This window comes from Peromyscus eremicus, chromosome X (assembly GCF_949786415.1).
Source record: "Peromyscus eremicus chromosome X, PerEre_H2_v1, whole genome shotgun sequence".
Taxonomy (NCBI): domain Eukaryota; kingdom Metazoa; phylum Chordata; class Mammalia; order Rodentia; family Cricetidae; genus Peromyscus; species Peromyscus eremicus.
Window position 1 is genome coordinate 100,819,766 of NC_081439.1, and position 13,042 is coordinate 100,832,807.

Below are 13,042 nucleotides of genomic sequence, written 5' to 3' on the forward strand. Positions count from 1 at the left end.
ATATATATATATATATATATATATATATATCATAGGAGAAGACCTAATATGGATCACTTGCCAGAGTAAGATGGTAAGCAGGCAGCTTTACCCCATGTAAGTCTGTGAATGTGGAGATGTGAAAGGATAAAGGGCTGGGTCCCTCACAGGCTAAGTATTTGGATTGGGGTTTCTATTAATTTATTTTGCATCCTGACCACAGTTGACCCTCCCTCCTTCCCTCCCATTCCCTCCCCCACCCTCCCTGTGCCCACATCCCAATCTGTTCCTCTGTTTCTATTCAGAAAGGGCCGGCCTCCCATGGATAACAACAAGACATGGCATATCAAGTTTCAGTAAGACTAAGTACCTCCCCATGTATTAAGGCTGGGCAAAGTAACCCAGTATAAGGAGGAGGGTCCAAAAACCCAGTAAAAGAGTCAGAGACATCCCCTGCTCCCACTGTTAGGAGTACCACAAGAGGACCAAGCTACACAACAGTAACCTATGTGCAGAGTACCTAGGTCAGTCCCAAGCAGGCTCCCCAGTTGTCAGTTCAGTCTCTGTGAGCTCCTATGTAGCCAGGTTAGTTGATTCTGTGGGTTTTCTTTTGATGTCCGTGACCCCTCTGGTTCCTACAATCCTTCCTCCCTCTCTTTGGCAGGATTCTCTAAGCTCTGCCTAATGTTTGACTGTGGGTCTCTGTCTCAGTTTCCATCAGTTGCTGGACGAAGCCTCTCTGATGACAGTTGGCATCCTTACATTGGGCATATCATTATGCATCCTTACATTGGAATTGTTTTTATTCACTTGTGTTTGGTTCTATCCTAGGTCTCTGGATCATCCAACCTGTAAGTCCTGGTGTTCTAAGAAGTGCCAGGGGTAGGCTCACTCTCACGGCATGGGTCTTAAGCTGGACCAGTCATTGGTTGGACATTCCCTCAATCTCTAGGTCGCCCTTACCCCAGCACATCCCATAGGCAGGACAGACTACAGGTCGAAAGTTATATGACTGGGTTGGTATCCCAATCCCTCCACTTGAAGTCTTGCCTGATCAGAGGAAATGGCCAGTTCAGGTTACATATCTGCTATTGCCAGAAGTCTTAGTTGGGGTCATCCTTGTAGATTCCTGGGAGGTTCCCTTGTGCCAGGTTTCTACCTGACCCCAAAATGTCCCCCCTTTCAAATTGTCTCTTTCAGTATTCTCCCCCTCTACCTCCCCCCTAACCTAATCTCTCATGTTCCCATCCCCACCAGCCCACAGTCCATTCACAAAATCTCTTCTATTTCCTCTTCCCAGGAAGATCCAAGCATCCCACCCTTAGCCCTCTTTGTTACCTAGTCTCTCTGGGTCTATGGATGGTAGCCTGGTTATCCTTTATTTTACAGTTAATATCCACTTATGAGTGAGTACATACTGTATTTGTCTTTCTGGGTCTGGGTTACCTTACTCAGGATGATTTTTTTTCTAGTTCCATCCATTTGTCTGCAGACTTCATGATAAATCTGGGAATGGTACTGTGGTATTCTTGTGAATGGGCAGGGTTTTGTGTCACTCATGAAACTGGGTTGGTGGACAAACTGCTTAACCCAGGGTAGGCCTGAGATGTGAGGATGAATTGAGATGGCAAGGTCTTGATAACTCAACAGCCTGAGCTAGTATCCAAGCTGCTTGACCTCAAGCTGGTCAGGGACTTCAGAAATGACACAGGAGTGCAGGGTCTAAGTTATTCACCAGGCTGTGATCATTGGCCTTATGCTTGATCTGAACCTAGGCCTGGAAGTCTCAGAGGCTACTTGAATGGAAGTCTGGATCACTCATGATGCTAGGATATTGTTCAGGTTATATTGTTCAAGTTAGGCCTGTGAGTGTGAGTATAAGAAGGCAGGTGGAGATATTGGACACTCATTATTGTGGCCTAATACCCATGCTGTGTGACCCAGTCTTAGCCCCTGAGTGTGCAGAAGGGGAAGACAGGTGATGATTCTAGGCACTCATAGGCTGGGCTGATGGACAATCAGCTGGACCATAAATATGCCTCAAGTATGAGGATGGTGGAAGAGGGCACACTCTTGATCACTAACTAGCAGTCAACTTTACTCCAGCCAGGCCTGGGACTGTAGGGGTGCACAGGTTGGCAAAGGTCTGTCACTCAAAGATCTAGCTTTTGCATGGTCTTTGTGAATGGAGATAGGGAGATGGTGGTAATGGTGGTGAAGGGTGTGGTTGTGGGTCTCTCACCAGGATGAGCTGGGGCATCAAGTGCCTGGTAATTTTACCTAAGCCACTAACTGAGCTGGTAAGAAAGGATGGGGACTGACTCATTATCAAGTTTGACTGGGAGTTTTAATTTTGTGCAGAAGGGCAGTCTTGATCTTTCATCAAGATGGGCTGGTATACAGGCTGCTTCACTCATGGCAGGCCCGGAAGATGTCCTCAGAGAGCAGGATATGGTTCAGAAAGCAGGCTAGGGGACCCAACCAAGGCCTTGTATTTTGTTGTCACTAGGTTAGGATGGTACACAGTCTGATTGGCTACATTAGGCCAGTGAGTGGGAAGATATTTTGCACAGGAGAGAGTCTGAGGAACTCACAGCACTTGTCTGTTGAGCAGGCTGTGTGACACTAGCTAAGCCTAAGCAGTATTAGGATGGTGTGAGAAGAAATGGTTTCATCACTCACCAGTCTGGTGCCCAGGACACACAATTGAAGGGATATGGCAACACTGAGTAGGATTCTGTGCCGTGCACCAGATTAGGCAGGTCCACAGGCTACTTCATCCTAACTAGGCCTTAGCATCTGAGGAAGGCACTGGAGGGCAAGTCTTGATGACTCACTAGACTGGGCTGTTCAATTGCTAGAAAACACTCTTGATGTAAAGTTTCCTCTAATTTCATGCTTACACAATTGAGCTTTCCTCCTAAATGGCCCAAAACGTTATTAATAACATTCAAGTATAATACTACAAAACCCCTTGAAAGGTCAAATGTGGAAGGTGGTTCATTGAAATAGTGTTTATGGGGCTGGAGAGATGGCTCAGTGATAAAGAGACCTGTTTGTTCTAGCAGAGGGCTCAGGTTTGGTTCCCAGCACCCTCAGGGAATCCGCCTCCCTGGTCTGAGCATACTACACAAGCGGCACACAGACATACATTCAGCAAATCACTCATACACATAAAATGTAGAATTAAATTAAATGTAAATTTTTCTTAAGGGGACTAATGTGACAATATAGTTATAAAGTCTAGGAGAAATTGAAACCAACCTACGATTTCACTACCTAGCAAATGAAGTGGTTGTGTCCTTCAACTCACAAGCTAGAAAATCATTGAAAGGTACTGTCCAAGCTATAGCAAACTCACTTAAAAAAAATATTACCACTCTATCTTATGGCAGGTCTTCACAGCTGTGACATGGTTTAAATTCCATAATCCATCCCCAAGAGGATCCCACCCCAAGCAAAAATCAAATTTCTCCATATAAGATGACCCATCCATAGACTGTGTCTTAACCCAACACAGTCATCATATTGTAGTTTTGAGAAGGGCTTGCTCTGCCCAATAGAGTTTTCTCCTTGCAGCCGACTCTGCTATCTCCCATTTGCTCTTTGGTGCTACTTTGAGAAGTACCTCCCGCTGGAAAGGCTTCATACAGCACGCAGATGGAGCCATCCTCCCCAATCCTGTAGGACACTTCATAGGGATCCACCCAGAGTGTGAGCTCACATGGGAGAAGCCTGAACAGCTCCTGACTGCTCAGTCCAATCTGCTGGGCTGCCTGTCCAATCAGAGGATCCATCTTATGATTGATGCGAAGACACCTGTAGCCCGATCCCTTGCAGGGCTTCTCTGGAAACCAGTGATGTTTGTAATGCTCTTCCAGTAGCTCCTGCAGGCTCTGGATGAAGGTCTGCAGCTGTTGTTCGCTCCTGAGGCCCTTGGTGCTGAGGAACTTCGAGATGAATGTAGCGGCAGCACTGATCTCACCTCTCATGGTGGCTGCAAGGATATAGAAGGGATACATCTGGGTGGCAGATGGATCAGCAGTGTAGCCTGAAGGCAGAGTAGCCACCCCAGGCTTCTGCTTTCTGGAGAATGCAAGGCCTTGAGGCAGCTACTAGCTCTAGGGGCTCTTTTCAAAACTTTTCTTTCAGAGGAAAGAAGTCATTGTGCAGGGTAGAGACGGGAGAACAGAGATAGCCTGGTCATGTCACTTTGACCTTTCCAGTCACCTCTACCACCAGCTCAGAAGCCTCCAAGAATCCCAAGAGTTGTACTTCCAGCTCCAAGTGGCAAAATTACATACATTCTTAAAGGCATATTAAGCTTAAACGGGCTGAGCACACAGGCTAACACACTGAGTACATATCTTGGCCTGTGAATGTGAAGTGGAATGCACTCGCTAGACTGGGCTGATGGGAAAGCTGCCTGGCCAGAGCTGGGACAGGAAGTATGGGGATGGTGCAGGAGTGGATCTCCTTGATTACTAATACAAAGCTGTTCTTATTCCCAGGCTACTGGATCCTAACCAGTACTGGGATCCAGTTAGGATGGTCAGGGAGAGCTTAGTCTTGATCACATACCAGGGTAAGCTAATGAGCAGCTACCTTGACCCCAGGTTACATTGGGGCTGTGTAGTTGACATAGGAAGATGTAGCCCAAGCTAGGTCTCAGAGTGTATTAATGTTGCAGATAGGTGGGGTTATAGGTGACTCAGCAGGCCAAGATCGGTGTATAAGTGCTGTGACCCAAGCTATGGGGTATAGTGTGCAAGGGCAGGGTTGTCTTTATCACTTACCAGTTAGGTCTGGTGAGCAGGCAGATTGACCTTAGCTGGGCTAGAGACTGGTCAGATGGCACAAGAGTGCAAGGTCTGGGTCACTCAGGAGGTTGGCTCAAGTACAGGCCGTGTGACTGAAGCTGGGCTTGGGAGTATTAGTACACTAGCAGCAGAAAGAATCTCGAGCTCTCACCAGGCTGGTATGGTATGATTGATTCTGACTAGAAAATGGTCTTGTCCAGGCAGTGATGGTCTTAGCATCTCAGTAGTCAGGGATAGTGCCCAGACTGCTTGATGCTTTATGGGCCTGGGAACACGATAATGGTACAGACCAACAGGGTTCTGGATCACTCATGGAAAACTGAGGCAAATTGACTGACCAAGGCAAGACTGGGATATTGGAGTGGTGGAGGATGGCAATGTCTTGACATCTCTCCAATATGGGCTAGTATGTGGGCTACTTGACCCCTACTGTGTCTGAGACTCTGGAGATAGCACAGGAGGGCAAGGGTATGAGTCATTCAGAAGGCCATGTTGATCTGTGATCAGCTTGACCCAAACTAAGCCTGGAAATGTGAGGAAGATACTAGAGGAGAGGGTATCTTGGTCACTGACCAGGCTCTGCTGCTGCTCAAGCTAAAAGGCCAAAGCTAGGCCAGTGAGAGTGATGAAGGCAAGTATATTTATTGGGTAAGCTGCTTGATGTCAGCTAGGGCTGGGTGTGCAAGGATTGTGTGGGACAAGAAGCTCTTAATCACTGAATATGCTCTTTTGGTGCCCATGCTGTTGGTTCTAAACATGTCTTGGATTGCTAGGCTCATGAGGGAGGGAGGGAAGAAGGGAGGAACTGGTATTGATCATCACCAGAGTACACCATTGGGTAGGTGGCTTGGTCCCATACAGTTCTGTGACTATGGGGATAATAAGGGAAGACAAAGTTCTGGGTCATAGAGATGACTTGTATGCAGGCTATGTGGCCTGTGCTAGCCCTGGTAGTGTGGTAATGTGGAAGAGCAGGGTTCTGTGTCAGTCACCATTCTGGTCTGGTACACAATATGCCTAGGATTGTCAGACCACTTTCTAGTCTAGAGTGAGGCAAGAGGACAACATGCTGGGTCATTAACCAGGTTTGGCAGGCTGTATGCTCCTTGACCTGAATTAGGCCAAGGATTGTGAGGATGAGACATGAGGAGGGCAGGATCTCTCTCCCTCACCAGGACAGGTGCCCAGGTTGCTGCAGCCATTCTAGGCCTGGGGATGTGAGGATGTTCTTGGAAGTACAGCAGTCTGGGTCCTTCACCAGGCTGGACTAGAGTACAGGCATTGCTACTCAAACGATTATGGAGTACTAGTCACCCTGGGAGGCCAGAATCTCAAGCACTCACCAGACTAGTACGATGTACAATCCAATTGACTCCAGCTAGGGCAGGTTGCTGAGGATAGCTATGGCAGGTGAGGTGTGTAGGAACTCACCAGGCCTTGGAACAATTCCAAGGCTTTGTAGTTGGAGGATGTGGTAGTAGAGCTGGGTCTTGACCACTTAGCAGTCTGGGCTGGGAATATGAGCTTACATGGAGGTCAGTGGTCTGGAACACTCACCAGGATGTGCTGGTCAGTGATCTACTTCACCAAAGATCTGAGGTGGCTAGTTGATGGGGAAATCTTGATCACTCACTTGCTTTGTCTCTTCAGGCTGTGTGGTCCAGGCTAGGGCTGTGAGTGTGAGGAGGGTACATGAAGAGAGAGTCTTGATTATCAAGGTACACATTGTTTCCCCCCAAGAAGTCATGAAATCTTTAGGACTTTATGGGAAGAGATGGGGGGGCATCTGGGACTTGATAACTTACCAAAGTAGGCTTGGGAGCAGGCAGCCTGACTGCAGGTCAACCACTGATTGTGGGGATGACACAGGAGGACAACAATACGATTATCTCCCAGGTTGAGTTTGTTTGCAGGCCCTCTAACTCAAGCTAGACCTGGAAGAATGTTAATGGTAGGAAAGAGTGGGTACAAGATCATTTACCTGGTTGGGCTGGTCCACAGTCTGCCTGTAATTATGAGATCACTCCCTAGGCTGAGGTGCAGGAAGGCAGGTGTCTGGGTCACAAAGAAGTCTTGGCTTGCCTGAGAGCTGCTGGAGTGGGACCATGCCTGGGAGTGTGTGAATGACACCAGAGTACAGGGTCTTGATCCCTCACCCAGAGGGGCCTGGTTCTATGGAGATGTCCAGAGAGTACAAGGATCCAGATTATTCACCAGGCTTGGCTAGAGTGCAGGCTGTACATCACAAGCTAGGCCTGCAGGTATTAGGACCACACTAGCAGGATAGGATCATGATCTCTCATCATGTTGGGATGCTGTGCAATCTGATTAACCCAGCTAGGTCAGTATGGAGATGGCGTGGAGGACAAGGCCATGATCATTAGTCAGACTTAATTGCTACCCATGCTTCATGACCCCAGCTGGGTCTGGGAGTGTGGTAATGGTGTAGATTGGTGAGGTATTGAGGCATTCACCAGGCTGGGATAGTAAGTAACAATGTGACCCAAACTAGGTCTGCGAGTGTGAGGATTGAATGGGAGGGCAGTGCCTTGATCACTCACTGGTCTGGTCTGGTGCCCAGGCTGCTTGACACCAGCTGGGCCAGAGACTCTGATGATAGTAGAGGAATTTTGGGGTAGCTCACCAATTTAGTTGGAGAGCCTACTGACCTGAACTAGGCCTGAGAGTCTGGAGAAGATGCTAGTTGGGGAATCTTGATCACTTACCAGGTTGGGCTGTTATTCAGGCTCTGTAGCCCAAGCTAGGCCTGTGAGTATGTTATAGACAGGTGGGGATATTGGGTACTCACAATGCTGGCCTGGTAGACTGTCCTCCTAGGATCATGACACCCTTTGATAGTCTGAGATTGGTTGGGCAGAGGTCTGCATAACTAAGCAGACTTGGCTGGTTAGTGAACTGCTTGACCCAAACTCAATCTGAGTGTGTCAAGATGATTTGGTAAGGTTGGGTCTTGAGTCTACAATGAACTGAAGGACAGGCTATTCAACCCACATGAGGTCTAGGAGCATTAGTAAGACACCCCGGGATAAGATCTTGAGCTCTCACCAGGCTGAGATGGTGTTCAGTCTGTTTGACCCCAGAAGGCCAGGCAGTATGAGAATGACTCTGGCTGGCAGCTTCCTGGGAATTAAACATGCTGAGCTGGTATACAGACTGTGGGACACCAGCTAGGCCTGGCAGTGTGAGGATGGGTTCTTTTCTTAGTTACTTACCAGTCTGGACTGGTGCCAGCCTGCTTTACGTGAGTGTGGTTATGATGAGGATGGGTGGGGTTCTGTGTAACTCTCCAGGCTGGTCTGGTACACAGACCACTTACTATTGTGAGATCACTGCTAGTCATACCTGGTGGGGGAGGGGAGGGTTCTATGTTACCAGGCCGGGGAATGTGATGATGTCGAGGGGTGCCTATGCTGCTTCACCCAAGCTATGCATGTGGCTATGAGGAATATTCTGGAATATCTGTGGATCGCTGTTAATTTTGGATTAAGGAATAAAATAAATTTTCCCTGTGTTTGCTCTATCTCTAAGAAAGGCTTTTTTTTTTCATGGAAAGAAATGAGGAATTAATGTTTCAGGATACTTTTACAAGGGAAGTTTTACTTTATTGACCTAGAATAGCACACAGATATTATCAACATCTATATGCTGTAGTTTTTAGGATGTAAAAGCTGATTGCATGAGTTAGCTGAGTGGTAGATTAAGTACACAGTTTTTAATGATCTCAAGGCATATTATTATTACTGTTATTGTTATTGGTTTTTTTCAAGGCAAGGTTTCTTTGTGTATCTCTGGCTGTCCTGGAACTTAATCTGTAGACCAGGCTGGCCTCAAACTCAGAGATCTGCTCAAGGCATATTATTAACTTTGTTTCAAGGCCAAGTAAGAGGTGTTTTCAGAAATAGGTATCCTCAGCGTTCCCAAGAAGCATGTCTATGCAGGTGATCACTGGTGGAATGGTAGTCAAGGCATGATAGAGTGGTGTCAGAGTCACATCATTCTTTAAAGGTGACAGAGTACAACACAGAGAAGTCAGACAAGCTAAATAAGCAAGATTTAATCCTGAAAACCAATTAGAAAAGTGTAGCCAGATGCATCAGTGTTCTTCTTTGAGCATTTAAAGTTGGATAGAAAGCTGTAGAAACTCCTCAGTGTCCCCCTCCATCATCCTGACACTCCCAGACGAGGGATGTTATTGCTTCCCTGAGGATAGGAAAAGACTGACACACATGCAGTGGAAGTTGACAAGGAAGCTTTCGTGATTTCCCCCAAACCACATGACAGCAGTTTCAAGAGCATGTATACTTGACCAGGCTTAGTTAAGATACAAGCTGCCTGACAAAACTAGGCCGGAGGTGCGAAAATAGTCCAGGAAGGCAGAGACTTGATACTCACCATGATGGACTGCTTTCCAGACTGCTTGAGCCAAGCTAGGCCTATGAATGTGAGGATATAATGGGCCATTCACCAGGCACAGTGGAGTAAAGGCTATGCCATTCAAGCTATCACTGGGCAAATTAGTGTTTATCTGGAAGAATAAGGGTAGAATCTTGAACTCTAATCAGCCTGGGATAACGTGCAGTCTGACAGGTCCTACTAGGCCTAGGGGTGTGAGGATGGCTATGGAAGGCAGGGTACATGGGAACTTATCAGGCTTCTTGGTGACAGTTGGGCCAGGATGTCTGAGGAGGTTTCTCAGGGCAGGGTCTTAATCAATCCATAATGTAGGCAGGTGCCCAGGCTCCTGGACTTTAGAACATGTAGTCAAGGTTTTGGGTCACTCACCAGGCTGGGATGGTAAGAAGGCTGATGGACCCCACCTATCCCTGGGATTTATGGTGATGGCACTGGGGTACAAATGTTTATGTATTTCACCAGGCTCCATGATCTGAGTTAGGCCTGGTATTGTGGTAATGATGGAAAGATGGCCCATGGTGTTGTGGTCAAGTGGGGGCAAATCAGCCTGCCCCTCATTGCCCCTCTTGATGCACTTAGAGACAGGTGGTATTGGCAGATGAGACCACACAGTGGTGGTAACACAGTTCAATGTTGAGGAACTCTAACCTGGTGAACCATGCCTGTAGGAGAATTCAGAGAATTCAGAGCCACAGTGGCTATTGAGTTCAGGGATGCAGCATGGCAGATGACTAAATAAGTAAGGTTTAAACTATAGTGAGGGGAATCATAGGAAAAGAAAAAGAACTTCTCAAGAAGATCAATCATTTTGTTAGGGGTAAAACTACAGGAAAGTACATCCCCAATAAAGATGGGGTCCAGCACCAAGAGAAGAAAGATGTATTGCCTATCTGAAGAGAAAGAGAAAGAAAACATGAGCAGCAGGGAGAGGGGATGATAAGAGACAGGGACAGAAAAGGTTGGGGGAGGAGAAGGGAAGGGGATTCCAAGGGAGGGGGAGTGAGAAGAAGGGGGAATGAGAAGGGAGGAGGGAAGAGAAGGGAGGGGAATAAGAAGGGAGGGGAAATGAGAAGGGAGGAGGGATGAGAAGGGAGGGGGAAAGAGAAATTAGGGGGAATGAGAAGGGAAGGAGAAAGAGAAAGGAAGGGGGATGAGAAAGGAGGGCCGATGAGAAGGGATGAAGGATGAGAAAGGAGGAGGAGTGTGAAGTGAGGGGAGATTGAAAAGGGAGGGGGATGAGAAAAGAGGGAATGAGATGTGAGAGGAGTGACAAGGGAGGGGAATGAGAAGGGAGGGGGATGAGAAGGGAGGGGCATGAGAAGGGAGGGGGATGAGAAGGGAGAGGCATGAGAAGGGAGGGGGATGAGAAGGGAGAAGGATGAGAAGGGAGGGGCATGAGAAGGGAGAAGGATGAGAAGGAAGGGGGAATGAAACGGACTGGGGAATGTGATAGAAGAGGGGATAGAAGGGAAGGGAACTAGGAGGGAGGGGGAAGAGAAGGTATTGGGAATGAGAAGGAGGAGGGAACAAGAAGGAAGGGGATAAGAGAAGGGAAGGGAACTAGAAGGGAGTGGGGGTCAGAAGGGAAGGAAATGAGAAGGGAGGGGGATGAGAAAGGAGGGGAAACAAGAAGGGAGAGCAGATGAGAAGAAACGTTGAATGAGAAAGGAAGGGGAATGAGAAGGAATGAGAATGAGAAGAAAGAGGGAATGTGAAGTGGGAGAGGTTTAAAGGGAGGGTAACTAGAAGGGAGGGGGGATGTGAAGTGAGGGGGAGGGTGGATGAGATGGGAAGGGAAATGAGATGGGCGTTGTGTTATGCATATTGCTATGTGTGCTGTGAATGTGTTGCTCTGATTGGTTAATAAATAAAACACTGATTGGCCAGTAGCCGGGCAGGAAGTAAGGCGGGACAAGCAGAGAAGAGAAAGCTGGGAACAGGAAGGCTGAGTCAGAGGTTGTCAGCCAGACACAGGGAAGCAGGATGTACTGATACCAGTAAGCCACGAGCCACATGGCAAGGTATAGATTTCTAGAAATGGGTGAATTTAAGATGTAAGATCTAGCTAGCAAGAAGTTTGAGCCATCAGGCTGTACAGTGTTAATTATTATAAGCCGATGGGTACTTTTTTGGGTCTGAGTGCATGCTGGTCTAGGTGAGACTGGAGAAAACTCAAGCTACAGAACGGGCATAGAAGGGAGGGGGTATAAGCAGGAAGGGGAATTTGAAGGGCTGGGGCATGAGAAAGGTGGGGGAATGAGAAGTGAGCAGGAATGAGAAGGGATAGGAATGAGAAGAGAAGGGATGAGAAGAGAGGTGGAATGAGAAGGAATGTCAGAAGGGAAGGGAGGAGGAATCAGAAGGGTAGGTGGAAGGAGAAAGGATGGAGATTGAAAAGGGTGGTAAAAAAGAAGGAAGGGAAACAGCAAGGGAGTTGAAAGAAAACAGGAGGAAATGAGAAAGTAAAGGGATGAGAACGGATGGGGAATGCATTCGGAGGGATGAGAATGAAAGGGGGAATATTAGAAGGAGATGGAATGAGAAGGGAAGGGCATTAGAAGGGAGGTGCTTGAGAAGGAAGGAGCATGTAAAGGGAGGGAGATGGGAAGGGAGGGGGAATGAGAAGGGAGGGGGGATGAGAGGGAGGGGACTGAGAAGAGAGGCGCATGAAAAGGGTGGGGGATGGGAAGGGAAGGGCATGAGAAGGGAGGGGCATGAAAGGGTGGAGGATGGGAAGGGAGGGAGAATGAGAAGAGAGGGGCATGAGAAGGGAGGGGCATGAGAAGGGAGGTGCATGAAAAGCGTGGGGGAATGAGAACGGTGGGGCATGAAAGGAGGGGAATGAGAAGGGAGGGTAAATCAGAGAGGAGGTGGAATAGTAAGTGAGTGGTAATGAAAATGGAGGTGGAATTATATGGGAGGGGGAATGAGAAGGGAGGGGAATGAGAAGGGAGGGGTATGAAAAGGGTGGGGAATTAGAAGGGAGGAGAATGAGAAGGGAGGGGAATAAAAAGGGAAGTGGAATGAGAAGGGAGGGGAATGAAAAGGGAAGTGGAATGTAATGGGATGAGAATGAAGAGAAAGAGGGAATGTGAGGTGAGAGAGGTTTACAAGGGAGGGGAAATAGAAGTGAGGGGATGTGAAGCTAGGGGGAAGAAAAAGAAGGGCGATGAGAAGGGAGTGCGTATGAGATGGGAGCGGGAATGAGATGGGAGTTGTGCTGTGCATATTGCTATGTGTGCTGTGAATGTGTTGCTCTGATTGGTTAATAAATAAAAGGCTGATTGGCCAGTAGCCTGGCAGAAAGTAAGGCGGGACAAGCAGAGAAGAGAATGCTGGGAACAGGAAGGCTGAGTCAGAGGTCATCATCCAGACACAGGGAAGCAAGATGTACTAATACCAGTAAGCCACGCACCACGTGGCAAGGTATAGATTTCTAGGAATGGGTGAATTTAAGATGTAAGATCTAGCTAGCAAGAAGCCTGAGCCATCAAGCCATACAGTGTTAATTATTATAAGCGGATGGGTACTTTTTTGGGTCTGAGTGCATGCTGGTCTCAGTGAGACTGGAGAAAACTCCACCTACAGAACGGGCTTAGAAGGGAGGAGGTACCAGCAGGAAGGGGAATTTGAAGGGTTGGGGCATGAGAATGGTAGAGGAATGAGAACTGAGCAGGAATGAGAAGGGGGAGGAATGAGAAGGGAGAGGACTGAGAAGGGCGGGATGACAAGGGATGTGGAATGAGAAGGAATGTCAGAAGGGAAGGGAGGAGGAATCAGAAGAATAGAATAGAGGAGGATAAGGAGAG

At 47.8% G+C, this 13,042-nt stretch overlaps 1 protein-coding gene across 3 annotated transcripts; it reads right to left on the minus strand.

Annotated features, from left to right (window-relative positions):
* Positions 1-3,158: 3,158 nt before the first annotated feature.
* Positions 3,159-8,145, minus strand: LOC131899826 (protein BTG1-like). 3 transcript variants are annotated; one of them, XM_059251296.1, is made up of 4 exons: positions 8,033-8,145; positions 6,605-6,733; positions 6,357-6,470; positions 3,159-3,976 (listed from the first exon to the last, which is right to left on the minus strand). In XM_059251296.1, the coding sequence occupies exon 4, from the start codon at positions 3,969-3,971 to the stop codon at positions 3,486-3,488; it is 486 nt and encodes a 161-aa protein (XP_059107279.1). In that variant the 5' UTR covers positions 3,972-3,976; positions 6,357-6,470; positions 6,605-6,733; positions 8,033-8,145; the 3' UTR covers positions 3,159-3,485. The 3 variants fall into 3 exon arrangements, with proteins under 3 accessions (XP_059107279.1, XP_059107280.1, XP_059107281.1); XM_059251297.1 differs by lacking the exon at positions 8,033-8,145 and adding an exon at positions 7,866-8,013; XM_059251298.1 differs by lacking the exons at positions 6,357-6,470; positions 6,605-6,733; positions 8,033-8,145 and adding an exon at positions 6,231-6,346.
* Between the last annotated feature and the right edge of the window lie 4,897 nt (positions 8,146-13,042).